General features: G+C 35.2%; 2 protein-coding genes across 2 annotated transcripts in view; one reads left to right on the top strand and one right to left on the bottom strand.

Moving 5' to 3' along the window:
- AQP9 (aquaporin 9) overlaps window positions 1-21,037 on the top strand; it is an 837,480-nt gene that overhangs the window by 608,614 nt on the left and 207,829 nt on the right. The window lies entirely within an intron of this gene.
- The window catches only part of ALDH1A2 (aldehyde dehydrogenase 1 family member A2), a 102,446-nt gene that overhangs the window by 18,668 nt on the left and 62,741 nt on the right, over window positions 1-21,037 (bottom strand). Inside the window, exon 8 of the mRNA XM_049773659.1 lies at window positions 457-559. Within this exon, the coding sequence (XP_049629616.1) occupies window positions 457-559 (103 nt within the window). The remainder of the gene's footprint in view (window positions 1-456; window positions 560-21,037) is intronic.

Below are 21,037 nucleotides of genomic sequence, written 5' to 3' on the forward strand. Positions count from 1 at the left end.
ATAGACAAAAAGGGTAATGATGGCTAAACAAAGAAGAAATGTGTGGGGCATTATTGTCAAGGATGGTAAAATAGCATTTACCCCCCAGATCATCTAGAAAGCTGTAAGACAGCAGGAGGCACTGTGAGATTTCAGGTTGAGATTCCAACCAGGTGTTAGGAAACTATTGCCATTTCTCTTGTCACTATTTAGCACCAAACTGTGCCTTTTGCTCCCTTGTCTATATCAGAGTCAAAATGTCTCATTTGTGCCTAGAAAACAAACTCTGTCCAGCTGTCAACTGATAAGTGTGTATTAAAATATTGAGCTATATTTTTCCTTGGGAAGCTTTTATCTTCTTGAATTTCTCCTTTAACGGTTTCGGTGATTTTTTTCTCTTGATGTCAAGGCAGACAAACCAAGGCCATTATGAAGGGTACCGGGTGGGATTACAACTGAGATCTAGGGCTGACTTACAATCAGCATCGGCAAAAATAATATTGGGACTTTTCCCTCCAAGTTCCAGGGTTACTCGCTTCAAATTACTTCTCCCAGCTGCTTCTTGGATAAGTTTCCCAACCTGAAAGAGAGGAAATGGGGAGAGATTTTTGCATGCCTTGCTGTAGGCAGAGAAAGCAGTCAAGAGTCTATGCCTGACAGCAGTCAGCCATGACAGTAAGGATTCTGCAAGGCATATCAACCCACAGAATGCCCACAGGTAGGGGTCCTGTGGTCAGTTTATGTAGATAAGACAGAAATCAAGACTCAGTTTAATTTCTATGCTTCATTGAGGTATATGATTGCTTTAATTCTGTTACACTTGTGGGCTCAAGGAGAAGAGGGTTAAATTGGAATCCTAATTATGCTAAGAACTATCTAAAGACAATTGGCAAACAAACTATGACAAGAGAATTTCATAGAGTTATTGGGACCTTCAGGGCTGCATGGTGGACACACGGTGCAAGGGATGGAATCTATACTATCTGTACGATCCCCACCACATGGTGGTTTTAACAATGGACTGTAGTTTCCAGGGGAAAAGTCAATTGGTTTGTCTTGAAAGGCATAATGAATGTAAAGCTAACTCTATGCATATTTCCAGAAATGTCAGATATGTCTTCAATTACTTGATTTGAAGAGATAGTAGATACTATACTTTTTTCCTTCTGCCTAAAATATGCCAGAAAGTTAAAAAATATTTTGGAACCTTTATGTATAAAATTAAAACTTAAGCAAACTACAAGCAAAATTTGGAGAAAGTATCACTGTGTTTCAGTTACATTTTAAATAAGATTCAAAGTGTTAAAATAGAAAGAGAAAAGCATCTCTTCATGGATGAACCCACTGTTTCACAGCACCCTGATTTCCCCCACAATTGTTGATGATTCTAATTTTTTTGGTGACTGAAATAAAAAGGAAAGGGACAGATATAGAATGATCTCTCTCATATATGGTATATAAAGAAGAACTTAATAAGAGAGTAACAAACACATCTGTTCTTCTAGTTTTATCTATGTGATGGGAAGTTGCATAACTTTATAGGACACCGAGTTATATTAAATTAAAACTACAAGGAATAAAGACAGACCCATTAAATAATGGAACAGAAGTTAGAGTTCTGAGTTAACCACCCAGAAGTAGTGCAAAGAATATCTCTTTACCAAATGAGGTCAGGGAAAATGAATAGCTACATACAACAGAAAGAAATCAAAACCGTACTTCACACCATTCACAAAAGTCAATTAAAATGGACTAAAGACTTTAAGATTAAACAAAAATACATTAACTACATTTCAGAAAACCTTGGTAGAATTCTCCAGGAAATGGACCTCATAGGTATCTTTAATGAGATGAGCACAGAGGCAAAAAACAAACAAACAAAAAAATAAAAACAACTACAGCAAATTAAAAAGCATCTGCACAGTAAAGAGACTTGAACAAAAATAAGGACACCTGACTGAATAGGATAAAATATTTGCATAAAATACTGAAGATAAAGGGCTAATATCTAGGATCTTAAAGCATTCACAAGTCTTAACAACAACAAAAAAATCCAATGATCCCATTCAAAAATAGGGAGAAAAGATGAACATGAACTTGCCCAAAGAAGCAATATGGATGGCCAATAAAAATTAGAAAAAGTGTTCATCATTTTTGAATAAGGAAAGGCAAATAAAAGCAACAATGAGATACCACTTCTTACCAGTAAGAATGACATATGTCCAAAAGTTTGCAGTGCTGCTAGCGTTGTGGTGAGAAAAGAACCCTTTTTTTTTAATATAATTTTTATTTTGATCATAGTGTCTTACATATTGTTGACAATAACATTTTAGGTACATATTTACATAAAATCAGGGGGGATTCCCATCACCAAATTGTCCTCTCTACACCTCCGTTTTTGTCCTACCTCCCATTTCCTCTTCCCTCACCCCCAGGGCGGCTAGAATATGTGGTCCCCTCTGTATCCAACCCACTACCTAGTAGTCTTGCACCTGTTTGGTCTTGATGCTTCCTTTATCTCCCCCTCTAACTGTAGGCAGGACTAGCTAGTTCAAGTTGCATGGTTTTGCCGGAAAAAAAGAAGATATATAAACTGGGGTAAGAGTCTAATACTCCAAAAATGGGTGGAATCCTTCTAGAGGCTCTCATCATCGATTTGGGAGATGAAGGAGAAAAAGAAGGTGAAACACTCCACCAGTACCAAAAAAAAAAGTGTCAATTATCCAGTGAGGACTCCAGCTATATCGATAAGCACCACAAAAAATAGACGAAAAAAAAAAAAGAAACAAAAACAAACAAACCAAAAACACGCCATGGTCTTGAAATAAGAAACATGGCATAGCACATAACGCAAAAAGAGAAAAGAAGAGAAAAAAAATAAGTATATTTGGGGACAACGATTTCAATAATCACACCCAAACAGAGAAATCGACCAAAATAGATAGGTAAATAAAAATAATAATAACAATAATAAATGAAGGTAAAAAAATATATATATGTATATATATATATAAAATAACCAAGGTTTTGTGCTTTTTGTATTTTTGTTTTTTCCCCTCCTGCCCTGGCACAGTAAATATTGGGGTCATTCGAAAAGGAATTCACTTGGCCTAAGAAATATGGGGTTTCTCCGTCCTTGGAGTATACTGTCATGGGATCAGCTCTAGACTTTGCTCAGAATCATTTATTCTCCCGATGGTGCTTTTTTTGGTGTGTGGAAGACTACTGCTCTGTCCAGGGTGATCCAATCAGAGCTCTGTGTTTAGAGGTCTCAGTATCTGCACAGATCCTGAGGTGGGATTATGATGAAGTCAGTCTTTGTGAAGAACCCTTTTTTATTGTTGGTGCAAATTTGTAAGGCTCACTGCTAGGAGAGCAATATGGAAATTTCACAAAAAATGCAGAAGTAAACTTCTATTTGCCTGCTTTTTGGAATTTACCTTTCCAAACACAAAAGCACTAATTCAAAAGGACACAGGCACATTATATTGCATTGCAGGCACTTTGTTTATTGCGATGCTTAGTATTAGAGCCAAGATATGGAAATAACCTAAATGCCCAACTACAGTTGAGTGAATCAAGAAGTTGTAGTACGTATACACAATGGAAAATGTGCACCTCTTAGAAGTGAACTATCTCACTTTATTTTTTAAAATTAATATCTTTATTAAACACCTTGATAACAATCATGATTGTGGTTGGGTTTCAGTCATGTAAAGAGCAACTTTTTAAAGATGGACAACTGGAGGATTAGAAACCATAGGACATGCAGGTTCTCAGGGGCTATTGGCAATGCCTGGGGAACTCTGCTGGACAACTCCTCTCCCCGCCTTTCCTTCCAGACTTCTGACCCCTCTGCTTCCTGTCTCTGGTTTACTGAGCTTCTCACATATACCCTAATCCCAGAGACATTCATAAACTAGAAAAACTATCTTCTGTAGACATAAATGATGATCTTAAAATAAGTTACAAAATCTGTAACTAATTGCTGTCAAAATGCAAGCAAAAGCAAGGCAAGGGATAAACGTTTGGATTAAGTAAAATAGAGCTGGCCTGGCTGGATTGAACTTTGTTAGTCTTACTTCCTAACAGTCACCTAATATACTTCCTAGCACTCTATGTGTCTCTCTAACACTGAAAAACTGGCAATGTTGTTTAGTGATTATTTATTGGCTACAGTAACTATATGAAAATCTTGCTCAGCCTAGGATCGTAAGAGAATCCTCTAAGAATAGCTTGCTCTGTGTCAAAGCTTCGCCAGCCTTTCCTTAGAAACCAAACTTGTGCTAAACACTGAAGGAAAAATTCAGATGAGTAATGCCTTTCTCTTTATCTTTGGAAAAATGTCAAGTCGCCATGTCTTAAGAAAGAACTAGACATGTATGACTATTCTAGAACTCCCACATCTAGAGTGGCCTCGAGATAATTTAAAAACTCTAGTTTCTCACAATCTCCTTCATTTAAATGTCTTTCCAGCTTGAAACAATGATAAGGTTAGCCTTTACTAATAATAGTAATAAAACCTCATTAACAATAGGATCAAGCACCAATGACTTCCCAGGATACAGCCAGTTTCCAATTCATAAATCTTTGGAGAATCCATGAATTCTCCATGTAAATGGAGCAAGGTGAACCTGGACAGGAGGTGCCCATAATTTCACTACCATGGAAAAAAAAGAGATGCTGAGAAATAGGAAAGATAGAACTCCAAAGCAAGGATTCTTAACAGCAAAAAGTAATGGCAAATTTCTATTATGTTGATGAAACTGGAAGAGATCTTACTGACTTATTGAGAATGAGAGACAAATATAAAATGGTATATCATACATGGGATATAAAAACCCATGGTAAGAAACCAACAAATGACCCAAAATTACAGAATATATGAACCAATTTATAGAAAGGAGCTTAATAATGGCAGTAAGATGGTGAGAGATGGAAATGTGAGGTGGGGAGGGGGAAGTGAAAGGGTGAAGAGGAAATCCCAAGACAATGATGAATAGAAATAGGTGCTATGATAGCATGTCTGGTGCCGGAATGTTGTATACATAAAACCCTATCATTTACTGTACATCATAGTAGCTAACATTTTTAAAAGTCAATAGTGACAGACCTCATAAAACCCAAGACCTGTTCTGATTAAACAGCATAGAAAAAAACAGGCCCCCCCAAGAAACCAAATCTTGTACATGAATATAAGTTAAATTGGATAAATATCATATTTTGATTTCCTTGTTTCTCAATCAGAATAGTGACCATATACTCATGGTACATGTCTCCTATCCTGAGACAGAAAATCTTGCTAATGATAACCAGCTCAAGTTTATGAACTTCATTCCTGTTGTCCCACAGGAATCAGAAAACCTAGGAAGCACATATTTGTCTTCTAAGGAATTTTCAGTTTGGAGAAGATGCTTCGCCTCTTTAAATCTCAATTTCTTCATCTTAGAATGAAGGCACGCACCTCCAAGCAAGAAAAGCTACCCCTAAGTAATCCAACCAGTTTAAGGGGATCAATAAAGTCACCAGAGTTTCTTTACATTATTCCTCATTAATTCTGAATTTATATTTATGGGTCAGAAGTAGCTTTGCAGAAAAGCACAACTGCTGTGCTGAACGATAAAAGGAAAAACAACCGACTTCTCCCCTCCTCTGTTTCTCTGCAGTTTATTATTAAAGAGGAAGTTATAGTCATTTTATCATGTGGATTCTTAACTTTTCACACTATGCAGAGTCTCTCAGCTGTATCTGTGTACTCCAAAGACAAGGGTGGGGAGCTTGGGGCTCCCACACACATAATGGAATGGGGCTAATTCTCAGCAGGAATGTTGGCACAGACCAACTCTGACTCCCATCCTTGTTTTGAAAAGACTTTAAGATTGATATCAGGAATATCCCTGGAAGAGCCTCAGTGCACCAGAATTATGTTCCCAGCAATGCAGCTAGGCAGGGAAATGCAATTTGGTGTTTGGCAAGGAAAATCATTTGTTATACATGAGATTAAAAACACATAAGACCTCTTTCTTGCCCTCTTTATGTAGGAACACAGATCCTAAACTTGAGTAAAGTTTTCCTTTTTTCTTCTTTAAAGATACACATTGAATGGGTTTCTTCTCAGAGTCCTTTCTTTATAACTGTACACATCAGGGAGGATGTGACACTTGCAGTGATCTAAGAATATTAGATAGATGACTCCTTTTGGCTGTATATTTTCTTCATTTCCTAACTTCCGATCAGGATGACTCCATGTTTTTCTCTCTCTTTCTCTCTTTTTTGAGTCACAGCTGGCAATATACTCCAGACTTTTGCTCAGAGATAAGTCCTCAGGGTGATGGGGCTTGAACAAAGCTCAGAGACATACCATGCAAGCGCTCTACTAGTTATACTATTTTTCTAAACCCTTCTAACTTTTATTAATATCAAATATTAATAAAATTTTATTTCATTACTTTTAATATTTTATTAACACAAAATATTAATCTCATTGGCTCCAATTATGATGAAAATAGAAATGTCCAAAGTCTTTCTGAAAAATCCAGAAATAACAAGTAAAAAAAATCTGTTCAAGACACCTAAGAACTCCTTGTAGCACAAATAGAACATAGGTTTCAAAATTTGGCAGAAGCTAAAAGATGGAAATCAATCTAGCTGCTAATGATATATCCTTCTTTCTAACCTTCTGGTTATCAAATACTCATCATGAGATGGTGAGTCCTTTATAGAATGAGCCACAGCCATCTCTCTGGAAGCTAATTTCTATGTCTCAAATATACTTACTGTCAACAGGCACTCACTTTTCTAGTCCTCCATGGACACTCATTTTCTTAGCTTTCATTCTGTTCTCTGTTCTGAGAATCTACCTAGATTACCTTCCTCATAGAGATTTGCGTTCTTTCTCCTATGCTCCCATATAACTATATAATGGTTGTGACTTACTATCTTCTGGAAGAAAAGAAAATATGTAGAGTTAAAGCTTTTGCTTTGCATACAGCTGACCCAGGTTCAAATCCTGGTCTCACCTATGGTACCCTGAAAGCTATCACCAGTGATATTCATTTACTTCTAGGACTTAGGACTGATTACTGAGCACCATCAGGAATGATTTCTGAGCACTTCTGGATGTGGCTCAAACTCTTTCTGGCCACTACATTGAATAGTGTTCTCCACAGTATTGAATTTGTGAGCAAGGAGACTTTTTGTTTAATAACAGATAAATGTACCAGGGAAGGTTTTCAAAAATGCTTAAGAATAAATAATAGGAATAGGACAGACATTTAGTGCTGGCTTTTAAAAATGTTAACTGACAACCTCTGGTCCACAGCTGTAAAAAGACTGAACATTACTACTCTAGAGAGTGCCAGAATTTAGAGAATGCAAACAAGGTAATCAGTAAATTCAAGGTAAGAAAGAACATAGAAACTTCATGTTTAAAATATAGTTTAGTCATAATTAGAAGAAGGATCTTTAGAGTTTCTCTTACTTCTCCAGTGGAAAGGAAGGCTTTATGATTCCAATTCTGGCTGCACTCTGGAGTTCCTGAACCACTTAAAAACATTGTGTTTGGGGTTCAACCTCTGGAGAGCCTCATTAATAGAGTATGAAAATACAAGTATTATGAATTTCCCAAAAACATTTTAACATATTGATAGGGTTAAGTACTACAAAGGAGAAATAATATTTAAAGTCATTTCTCTCAGGCTAGTGTCTAACCTTTTAGTGTTGGTTCTATTTTCAAAGTGCTTAGCGTTATTGCTTACTTAGCTTATGCTCTGTGCTGCTCACAAATATTACTTCAATTTTCATGACAATCTGTGAGACAAGAACTGTTATTCTGTTTCATAAGGGGAAAACCAACTGCTGCCAGGAAGCCTCTGAGTGGTCTCAATTCAGCATGCCCACCAATCCTCTGGCCCTTTCTGCCCCCACAAAAATGTTCTCCAGAGGTTTCCTGTCTGTTGTGAGTAGAATTTTGACAGCTAAATACACCATCTATAGCCAATAAACCAGAAAGAGTTCTCTTACACCTCACCATCCATTTCTTATGGAAAATCCCTCTTTACTACTTTAATTTTTAAATTAAGATTTAGAATTTTAATTAAATCATTATATTAACGAATTTAGTTACAGCCAAATTTTAGACATAGAATGTTTCAGCACCAATCCCACCACCCATGTCAACCTCCCTCCATCAATGTTCCCAGAGTCCATCCCGTGCCACCACTAACATCCTAGTATGACAGCATAACAGTCTTGTTTTTAATTTTGCTTGTTAAAGTTTTGGTCTCATGATTTTATTGTTGTTGACTCTAGATATTTAACACGACCATCTTAACACTGCCAATGCACCAGAGACTTCTTGGCCCTTGTCTTTCCTCATTTAATACCTGTGTTTCTCCTCCTACACTCAATTTCATTTTCACTCCTCACAATATTCTATGTCTAAAGTGTTCTCAACAATCTCCATTTAAAATATTGTATTTCCTTATGCAGTTATCATAAATAGCACATATAAGTGATATCATTCTGTACTTATCCTTCTTATTCAGGCTTACTTAATTTAACATAATGTCTTCTAGTTCCATCCATGTTGTAGCAAATTGCATGACTGCATCATTCATTACAACTATGTAGTATTACATTGAATATATGTACATATCTTCCTGATCCACTCATCTGTTGTTGGACATCTAAGTTAATTTCAACTGTCAGCTATTGTACTGAGTGCTGCGATGAATAACAGTGTGCATACATCCTTTTGGATGAGTGTTGTTCTGTCTTGAGGATAAATACCCAAAAACAGAGTTGCTGAGTTCTATGGCAGATTGACTTTACTGAGAACCTTCAACTGTTTTCCATAGGGGTTGCACCAAGCACTTACCACCAGCAGTGGAAGATAGTTCCTTTTTCACTATATCCTCACCAATACAAAATGTTTCCAATATTTTTGATATGTGCTGTCCTCACTGGTATAAGATTATATCTCCTTGTCTTGATTTGGATTTACCTAATGATAAATGATGATGAGCATTTTTTCACATGCCTATTGGCCATCTACTGGTCTTCCTCAGAGAAGTATCTGTTAATTTCCTCTGCCTATTTTTAATGGAGATTTTAGATTTTGGGGGTTGTAGCCAAATGTACTCAAGATAAAGGCATCTCAAATCCTACTAAGTAGGTGAACTGAAAGGATAGATGTTTGAAATAACTCTGTGAAGAAATGAAGTAGTTTAAATGTTAGTTGTCTAGAACACTAGGTCCAAGAGTATATTGAGGAGAAAGAAAGATATTGAGTGTAAGAAGAGAAAAACATATGTAAAATAATGAGGTGGGGCCAAGGAGAATTAGTTACATTGATGGGTGTTAAGAAAAGACAGAACTCAACACCCACACCACAAAGTCAACAACACTGAAGTCATGAAACCCAAATTTTAACATTCAGACTTAAATTTGTGCCTCCACATTGGTGGAAGGAGGTTGACATTGGTGATATGATTGGTGTTGAAACATTGTATGTCTAAAACGTAACTATGAATAACTTACCCAGGTGTCTTACAATCTATTCATATTCTGCTATGTTCTGAGGAGAGTAAATGGCTGCAGAACATGTAAAGGAATCTCATCTAGCAAGACAATACTCATACATCTCTTGAAGGGGGTTATCTTAAAAAATAGCCTCAAATGTAGGCAGACAACACTCCCATTCTCAAAGAAAACTGGGGCTGTGCAATAGAAAGCTGAACTGACTCATGACTGCAAAGGCAGAGAGGGAATCTGTCTCAGGCACCATAATATCAGCTCCCCAGGAAATGAAAGGAGAACCCCAGCTGCACCAGTCAGAATCTGTGATAATACAGCTGTGAGCAACAAACATTGCTTGGCACGAATCAATCTGGATTCTCCTGCAATTTGCTTTGATAATCTCTACTATCATGTTGACTAATGATGAAGTCATGGTTTGTGCCTCCAACTGACTAAAGGAAACATCATGTCAAGCAAAATGCAAACTGCTTTCCTGTACTTCACTGAGTTTGTTTATTTACTCTATTTATAAGAGCCCTTTCATAGCCACCTATTAAATATTTACACACATTGCTTAAGTATTTAGTTGCATAGCAAAAAATTATTTCTGTTTGTCTAAGTCACTTTGCTTCTTAAAATTTTTATGAAAGTTAAATAGAAAGCAGGATTACTACAGAATTTGTTGATGTACTTTTTGGTCTCCTTTCTCTAGAGTAAGACACACAAAACCATCCTTTAAGTGATTTCACCATTGTAAAAATCTATGCAATATTCTAAGTATCTCCAATCAAGTTGGAAAGATGTAAATGAATAAAAAAGTAAAAACAAACATACACATGAAAAAGAGTTTGATAAAGACATTATTACTTGATTTTCTTGAGAAAAATTTACTTCCTTTACCTCATCACTATGGGTAATTACAAATCAATTTATTTTATTATTTTTTCCACCTAGTCTTCATTATTTTTAGACAGACAACTAATACTCCTCACCCAGGTCCTCTTTTTCCAGTGATATCATTCAAGAGATGGAGCTAAGATATGCTCCCAAGACCCTGAACAATTCTTCCCCAAGTGAGTTTCTCTAGAGAGAAAAATATCAAACACAGATTTTGTCAGTAAAACTTAACTGGAACCTGCTCTCTGCTGACAATGACAAGCTATTTACCATGATCAGTATTCCTAACAGGCAAACACTTTAAAGGCCATCTTATACTATTTCCTCATCTTCTTCCACCACCACCACTCACAACACACTGACTAGTTACATCTTTGAAAATCATGTATTTGTATTAATAGAAATATTTATGTAAAAAAAAGCCTATAGTAATCAAGAGATTGTAATAGTGATGTACACAGATTGGAGGAACAGAACAGAATCCAGCCTTTCTAAGAATGATGTAGATAATATCTTTATGAGGTGGGAAGGTAGTGCCATGTCCAGCAGTACCTACAGCTTACTCCTGGTTCTGCTCTCAGGGGTTACCCAATGGCAAGGGTAGGAAGGTTTGAACACTTTGGTAATAATGAGAGTAAGACCAAGATTATAAAAGTTAACACCACTGTGAAGATATACCTTCACTATAATAAATGTTTTTTTTTGTTTTGTTTTGTTTTTTTTTTTTGTTTGTTTGTTTTTTGGGTCACACCTGTCGGTGCTCAGGGGTTACTCCTGGCTGTCTGCTCAGAAATAGCTCCTGGCAGGCACGGGGGACCATATGGGACACCGGGATTTGAACCAACCACCTTTCGTGCTGGATCGGCTGCGCCATCTCTCCGGGCCCAATAAATGTTTTTTTTTTTTTTTTTTCAAAACACTGTACCCACACTAAAAGAATGCTGTTAGAACTCTTATTACATACATTTTTAATGAGATTATTTACCACAAAATAATTACTCAAAATAGATCATGCTATATGTTAAATATAAAACTATAAAATTTTAGAAAAGACATTGGTGATGTTGGAATGTGTATACATAAAATTGTATCATTAACAGTATTGTGAATCACAGAGATGCAAATAAAAAACTCAGCAGAAGTGAAATGATTTAAATACATTTCACCATAAAGAGATGCATAGTAAGAAACATGGAGATCAAAAACTATTGGAAAGCAGTAAAATGAAAATTACAATATGCTATTATAGTTCTGTATACTTATTAGAATAGCTAAAAGTAAAAGTAAAGACTTTTAGCTTTACTTTTCCCTCCAAACAAAATGCTGGAGGGAAAGTATAGAAATTGGAAATCTATACATTGGTATACAAAGTATTCTTATTATAAAATGTATTCTTGTTGTTGGATTTTTGTTGTTGTTGATGTTTTTTGGGCCACAACCAGTGATGCTCAGGGGTTACTCCTGGCTATGCGCTCAGTAATAGCTTCTGGCTTGGAGGACCATATGGGACCCAGGGTCGGGGGAATCGAACCACAGTCCCCACAGGCTAGCACTGGAAAGGCAGACGCCTTACTGTTCGGCACCAATGCTCCGCCCCCTATACAATGTATTTATATTATTCTTGTTATACAATGCTATTCTTATACCAAAAATGTAAAATAATACAACTGTTTTACATAACAATTTATTAATTTTACATCTCCCATATGATCCAGCCATTCCACTCCTAGGTATTTATCCAAAAGAAAATGACTTATTAGACTAAAGAGATAGTCAAAGGGTTTAAGGACTTGCCTTGTATGTCTAAAAAAATAAATAAATAAAAAAGAAAAGGAAACATCTCTCTTCCATTCTGTCTGTCTACATACAAAACTCAAACACACTTTCTTTTATTTACAGCAGAAACTATTTAAATTTGAAGTATAAACCTTCATCAATAGTAAATAGACAAACAAATTATGACATATTTATAATAGAGAATGTTATTCATTCATGAAAAGAAATGGATTATTGTTCAATATGTGACATGGATGGATCTCAAGACAATAAAAAAAGAGGAGTAAGAGTAAAAGAGACAGGCTGGAGAAATAGCATGGAGGTAGAGCATTTGCCTTGCATGCAGAAAGATGGTGGTTCAAATCTCGGCATCCCATATGGTCCCCCGAGCCTGCCAGGAGAGGTTTCTGAGCATAGAGCCAGGAGTAACCCCTGAGTGCTGTTGGATGTGACCCAAAACCAAAAAAAAAAAAAAAAGTAAAAGAGACTATGTTGCATAGTTATATAAGTTTCCAAGCATTTGTAAAATAGGAAGGACTTAAGGCATACTTACCATGACTTGGAATACCTAGGGAATAGATGCTCTTAAAAAGTAAAAGAAGAACTTTAGTTCTGAGATGATCAATGTCATCTATTACAACTAGAAAAGTCAAGATATGCCTTTCAGAGCTTTAGGATACATCAAGGATTACATAGATTTATAGACTGAGAAGAACATGAGTAGTTTAATGAAATAACACCACACTTTACAGTTCACTATATAAGTTATAGTTTCTTGATAAAACATAGAATCAAAGCAAATTCTACTCAATGGTAACCAGCTATTTTTCCAGATTATCAATAAGCTTGAGTTTTGTAGCATATATAAACTTTTAGAAATATTTGTGTCTTTCTACTAAATGATGCCAATTTGTTGTTGTTTATTGAGTGATGCATAAAATGCTTTTGACTGCTTTTGCTTTTGCTAAACTGATTCTAAACATTTTCCTCATTAGCTTCTTAAAATTAACTATTGTTGCTAGGATAAAACTGCAAACAGCAGACAGCATGAGTTGTCGATTTTCACTAATATTTGAACACAGATAAATAAAGAAGTAAACTTTTTCTTAGTGGGTCAGAGAACATGGTCTGGAGCAGTGAAATTATGTGTAAAGTGATGATTCCTGAATATCAATGAAAGACTCTCTTGTTCAGGCAACAGAAATTAAGAAAGCATGTGCCAGAAAAAGTAAGCAATAACTAGATTAAAAATTCAATAAATTAAAAGAAGAACTTTATCAGAGAATGAGATTTCATATAAATGGAATTGAAGGAGCTAAGGAATACATTAACAGGTCATAGCGGAATCTCACAGTGGAGAGAACAATATAGATGAACTGAATGACAAAACATAAGCCAGAATTGTTAAAGAAGTTGAAAAGGAAAAGAGAAACAGGGCCAAAGTGATAGTACAGTAGGTAGTGTGTTTGTCTTACAATAGGCTGACCCAGATTGGATCCCTGGTATCCCACATACTCCCCTAATCTTGCAAGGAGTAACTTCTGAGCACAGAGCCATGAATAACCCCTGAGGTCTGCTGGGTGTGTCCCAGAAATCAAAAAGAAGAGAGAAACAATAAATGAAAGAAAATGTAAGATACTTAACAAAGACAAGAGGAATAACAAGACAAATTCCAATGAATTCTAATTTATAGGAATCACCAATGGTAAGAGAAAAGGAGAAGTGGAAGAAAGAGTGGCAGGATGGATCAGGAAACAAAATCCATCCATCTGAAGCTTTCAGGATAGTGACTCAGAGTAAAAGGATTGAAAACAATCTAATCCTTAGAAAACCCTGGAAGCAGCACCAGGAGTGATCCCTGATTGCACAGCCAGGAGTAAACCCTAAACATCAGAAGCATGACCCCAAAACTAAAAACAATCAAACAAAAACATGCTAACTCTAATCAACATATACACACCAAATTTTTGTTTTTGCTTGCTTGTTTGTTTGTTTTGGCCACATCCAGTGGTGCTCAGGGATTATTCCTGGCTCTGTGCTCAGAAATCGCTCCTGGCTTGGGGGACCATATGGGATGCTGGGGATTGAACCTGCGTCCAAACTGAGTCAGCTGCATGCAAGGCAAACACCCTACCACTGTGCTACCACTCTGACCCCAATACTCACCAAATTTTGGGTCAGCAAATTTTGTAAGACTTTTGCTCACAAACCTACAGAAACACATATATGGAAACATATATGGAAAATATATATGTTTCATATATACATATATGGAAAAATATAGGGAAAATTCAAAACATAACCATCATCACTGATTAGATCATTTGACAGAATATCGGAAAAGACACAAGAGCCAAATGAGGTGCCCGAAGATCTGGGTCTAATGAATTTATACAGGTCCTCCATCCTCAAAAATAGAAATATATGTTATTTTTTCTAGGTCATAATGGACTATTCTTCAGGATAGGTTATAATTTAGGATAAATTCACAAACATAAGACTCATATCCTATCAGATGTCATAAGACTCATCCTATCAGAGCACAACATGGCAAGAGATAGAAATAAACCACTAAGAGATGAGGTGGAGAACTTTAAACATCTATAGATTAAATAATATGCTGCCAAATAATAACTAGATCAAAGTGAAAATCAAGAAGAAATAAAGATTCCTAAGACTAATTATAATGAAAAAATAGGTTGTCAAAATCAATGGGACACAGGAAACTCATATCATTACAAGCCTACATAAGGAAAAATAAAAATATAAAATCAACCACCTAAATGTAAACCTTAAATGTCTGGAGAATTAAAAACAAATGAACCAAAATATAACAGAAGAAAAGAAATAATAAAACCAGAGTAGATATCAATGATTTAGAAACTGTGGAAGCAATACAAAAATCAATGAAGCCAGGAGTTGATTCTTTAAATGAATAAAAAATTTATTTGAGACAATGCTCAAATAAATCAAATCAGAAACAAAAGTAGATAACAGAAATCCAAGACATCATGAGTTTATTATGAACAACTCATGTTTATCCAACTGTTAAATTGTTATCAACTGTTAACTGTTTAGTTGGAGAAAAGATAAATAAATGGACAAATTCCTAGAAATATGTAATCTCCCAAAACTGAATGAGGAAGAAGTACAAAGCCTGAACAAGCCAATCACAAGCAAAAAAATTAAAACAGTAATTAAGCATTTTCCCAAGAATATAAATCGTGGTTCAAATAGATTTACAGGTGAGTTTTCTAAAACCTCCAGAGAAGACTTATTTCCTATGTTCTTTACACACTTCAAAAATATCAGAGAAACTGTAATACTTTCTAACAGCTTCTACAAAGATAACATTATACTGATACCAAAAGCTGGCAGAAATTCTACCCAAAACTTTCAGACAATTCTTGTTAAACATTAATGCAACAATTTTCAACAAAAATTTTGGCAATTGGAAGCCAACAGCACAGTAAAAAAAATCATACAACACAATCAAGTGGGATTCATCTCAAGAAAGCAAAAATTATTTATTATATGCAAATCAATTAACATAATACATCATGCTAGTAAAAGGAAAAATAAAAAATCATATGATCATATCAATGAATGCAAAAAAAACTTGACAAGATCCAACACCCATTCATGATAAAAACCATCAATAAGATAGGGTGGAAGGACCCTTCCTCAAAATGGTAAGTTACCTACAAAAAGCCTGTAACCAGTATGTCTTAATGGTGAAAAACTAAAAGCACTCCAACTGAGGTTAAGCACAAGGCAAGGATGTCCATTGTTTATTTAACATAGGATTAGAAGTCCTAGCAATAGCAATAAGGTAAGAAAAGGAACTAAAAGATATTCAAATTGAAAAAGAAAAATCAAAATATCTGTTTGCAGAGTACATTTTGACATACATAATGACAATCTTATTTAACCTATTATATAAATTTAATACAATCCCTACCCAAATTCAAAAACATTTTCAAGTACTTAAAACAGTCCATTATAAAGTTCACATGGAATAATAAAAGACCCCTGACCAAAAAAAAATCATACTGAAAAATAAGAAACTGGAAAGCATTGTGATTCAAGTGTAGGTGATATATAGTTATGACAATCAGACCTACAAATTAAAAGCATGTGACCATCAGCCACAATTAATGTTTTTTAATTTTGGGGCCACACCCAGTGATGCTCAGGGATTACTCCTGGCTGTGTGCTCAGAAATCGCTCCTAACTTGGGGGACCATATGGGATGCTGGGGGATCAAACAGCAGTCTGTCCTAGGCTAGTGCAGGCAAGGCAGAAGCCTTACCGCTTGCTCCAGTGCTCTGGCCCCAAGCCAAAATTAATTAACCTGTGTATCTCCTATGGTTGTTATAAAGATGTAGTGATACGAAACATGCAAATAACTTAATAGATATCTGGTATATAGTATGTCTTCACTAAACCATAGCTTTAAAGCCTCACTACTTTAAAAAAGATGTAATCAGAACAACCTTATTGAGACAATTCATATATCATAAAATCTACCTTTGCACACTAAAATGGAGAAATACTATGTATAGAAAAAGTTACTCTCTAATAAGAAAAGAATCCATAAATTTTATAGTTTTATAGTGCACAGGAACTTTTCACCCCAAACATTTGTCATGGGGGCTTGACTAAAGCCTCAATTGATCAGACATCAACCATCCAACCCAAACCTCGGATTCCATTCTTGGAACTGGCACAGTTTTTTCTGCACAAGCACCAGGAATCAAACTCCCCTCGTGGGAGGCCCTAATGCTACCCTGGCACCAACTTGTCCCAAGATAGCTTCATATGACACCCTGGCAACAACTTGCTCTAAAGGCAGGTTTCCTTGCCTCACCACATAACAGTTAGATGAAATCAGTAGACACTATGGCTTTGACTTAGGATCTGTGCAAAAACCAAGATCTCTAATTTTGTCTTTTCTTAAGTACTGTATTGCTTCAATATCTAAACTTACTATGTTGCAATTTGGTTGGTATGGTACCCTCTTACCTGGTTTTTCAAAACCTTTTGACTTATTCCTACCCATCCTTTCATATAAAGTCTCTAATTTTCTTAATATCTTGCCTTGGTCTCCAAACTTTCCTTGGCTTATTATTGGCATGACTATGACAACTGTGACTGAGTAGAACTTTTCCTGGACCATAAAGAAAGACCTTGTGGTTGGACAATTAGCATGCCTGAAGCCTGTAGTCAGTCTTATGATAGCATGCTTCATGGATAGAGACACCCTGGATTTTTTAGGCCAAGAGTATTTCCTTTCCAATTTCCCCCAATGTTTACTGTGCCTATGCAAAAACAAACAAACAAAAAACTTGCCACACCAGCCCCCCGTTTCTTTTTTTAAAATATTATTTATGTCTTCTAGATTGGGGTTGCCACCTTTTTCATAGAACCTTAGAACATTAATAACTTTGTTTTATCTCATATTTCTCTGTCTTTCTACAAATTGAGAAAAGAAGAAAAAAGTGGATAGAGCCCAGGGGCCAAGTGGTCTCAGGTACATTGAGTGAGAAAAAAAATGGACAGGACTAAATGCCCAAGCCAAAGTCAACGACAACAGAATCAGGAGACCCAAACTACAACACTCTACGCACAAAATGGACCTATTACACTGGTAGACCAAGGGACTAAGGGTGGAGGTATAGGATGCATGCTGGATACTCTGGTGGGGGGAGGTCAACATTGGTGGTGGGAATGGCCCTAATTCACTGTCACTATATGCCTGAAATACAAATTATGAAGGACTTGTAATTTACAATGTCTCAATAAAAATTAAAAATAAAATAAGAAAATAAAATCTGCCTTTGAAGTGTGTAATATGGCACCTAGCTCTCAACCTCACAAAGGTGTTCCCCCAACTTCTTCCTTCCTTAAATATGTATTCCCTAAATATTCCTCTTTCCTTTGATATGTAAAATCTCACTAGATAGGTACTTCTCTTATATCTAACATCTATCTATCTATTATCTATCTATCTACCTATCTACCTACCTACCTACTTACCTACCTACATATCTTTCCCTTTCCCCTCCTGGTATTGAGAATTGGTGTAGAGAGCATTAAGTAAAAGAGCATGAATGCCATGGTCATCCTTTCTTGACTTGCTTGTATTATTTCTTTGCCGCTACCCCCTGCTTTTTCAGACCTGGCTGTGTGAGGTTTAAAAATATGATGTCTGGGCTGATCCCACAACTCATAGATTTTTATTTTATAGAAGTCTTTCATAGGTATTAATATTATCAGAGATTTATGCAACATCACAAGTGATATGGAAAGGGACTTTTTATTCTTTTAAGGATTCATCATATAAATTTCTGTCTGTTAAGTTATCTCTTCACTATTATTTTCCAATATATGACACTGTGATTTTGAAAAGTACGATTCTCATTTTGTAGTACTCATGGATGAAAATGTTTAATGCATAGAAATTAATTTATTAAGAAATACCTAAGACACATATAACACTAATGGTACAAGATATTTGTACAAGTCAGATATTTCATGTTGCCAAACAAAAAGTCAGCATTACAGAGCAAATACAGGGCCAGAGCAATAGTACATCATGAACTATTATGTACATCATGTGGGGTATCACACAGTTGACCTGAGTTCAATCCCTAGCATCTCTTATGGTCCCACAAGCCCACAGTTTCTTAGTATAGATCCAGGAGTAACAACTCAGCATTGCTAGGTATGGCCCCAAAGCTAAGACAAACAAAGAAAATACTCTTACCTGAATAAGACATTTCATGCCAATAATAAGCCAAGGAAAGTTTGGAGACCAAGGCAAGATACTAAGAAAATTAGAGACTTTATATGAAAAGATGGGTAGGTATAAGTCAAAAGGTTTTGAAAAAACAGATAAGAGGGTACCATACCAACCAAATTGCAACATAATAAATTTAGATATTGAATCAATACAGTATTTAAGAAAAGACAAAATTTTGAGTACTAAAATATGTATAGATAGAAACACCTCAAACAAAATATATTGTGTTCATGAGCAACATCTATACATATTTTAGTACTCAAATTTTTCTTTTCTTTTCCTAGTACTGTATTTTATGAACAATATTGAAGTAAATAAACACTCCTCTATACAAATAAAAAAAATTTAGGTCTCACCGTTTGATTATATAAGAAAACATTTTTAAACACATGCAAGATTTAAATAAGACTCTAAATTTAAATGTTCTGAAGTAAAATGTTAAGAGCTACTTGTATAATCTTGATGGTGTTTCTTTCAAAATAACATAAAATCCAGAAACCATTTAGAGAAACACATAAAGATACATATAACTTAAAACTTAGGTATGCTAAACAACTGCTGGGAGACATTGGTGGTGGGAAGGTTGCACTGGTGAAGAAGGGATGTTCTGTTTTGTAACTGAAACCCAACTACAAACATGTTTGTAATCATGGTGCTTAAACAAATATATAAAAATATAGACTAAAGAAGGGCAAAACAAAACAAAACAAAATTGCAAAGAGTAAATTAAGAATATCTGCAAATACTTAAGAAACATATTAATATACTTACCATAGAAATAAACATTGTAAATAAAACATTTATTCTATAGCATCTTTGTAATAAACAAGTAAAAACTGTAACTATCTTCTCCTTTAAATTCTATTTTAAGTCCTATCCAAACAGAACATCTACCATATGTAGAAAAATGTTTTATTTGTCCAGTCTTTTATTACTGTAGCTCATGAATAGAGGAATATGTGTAAAACCATTTGAAGGATATATGAATGAATGATGGATTATGACAGACTGATGCAAGAGTGTTCTATTCCCCTATTAAAATAAAAGAAGGCAACCAACGGGCACTGAAATCAAAGTGTGATATCTCATTTTATACATTGTGATCTCACCTTTATTTTTAAATGTAATACAGTAGAAACCTCTTAATTAACTCAATTAGGAACTTCTGTTGGTTAACAGAAAACGAGGGTGAAATAGGAAAGAATACTTTTAATATTTTGTATTTATTTGAAAAACTATGTATTGTTCATTGTATAGTCTTGAATATAGAGCCTAGTACATTCATTATGATTGCACTTATCCCTTCTGATTAAACTGTAACCCTAAAATAGTGTTTAAGATCTCTAATTTCAGTTTTTTAGAGTAAATAAAGATATAAATATTGTAAAGAAATCAATATGCACCTTCTTTAAACATTTGTGGGTTTTCTGATAATATGCCAATATTTATTAATAGAAAAAATTGATGAATACAAAAAATGAAAAAATTCCACACTGTCTATTATAAAACAAAGAAAATTAATATGTAAATAGAACAATACAAAAGAGTGTTACTGCATAGTACTGAACAAGACAATTCCTTTGAAGAAGAGGGTTGTGATGAGACACAGATGAGACACAAATCTTGAAATAAAATGAAGGGTGATTTCTTGAACTACAGAGAAAAGTAACATGAACACTCACTTTATATCCATTTGCTAAATGACAAATATAGATTTTATGTATATCATATGATTGTTCATTTTAGTAGTAAATTTGTTTTTGTTTTTGTTTTTTTGGGGGGCCCTCCTGGCAGTGCTCCAGGGTTACTCCTGTTCTGCACCAGAAATCACTCCAGGAAGGCTTGGGGGGCCATATGAGATAACAGAGATTGAATCCGGGTCTGTTGGTGGTCTGTCACATGCAAGGCTAATGCCCTACTGCTGTGCTATCATGTCACCCCCTCTAGAAAATATTTTAAACTGTTTTAAGTCTTTTCTGGTTTCACCCAATACCCATCAGATAAGGGGCTAATATCCAAAATATACAAGGCACTGACAGAACTTTACAAGAAAAAATCTAA

The sequence above is a fragment of the Suncus etruscus genome, chromosome 5, assembly GCF_024139225.1.
Source record: "Suncus etruscus isolate mSunEtr1 chromosome 5, mSunEtr1.pri.cur, whole genome shotgun sequence".
In the NCBI taxonomy this organism is placed as follows: domain Eukaryota; kingdom Metazoa; phylum Chordata; class Mammalia; order Eulipotyphla; family Soricidae; genus Suncus; species Suncus etruscus.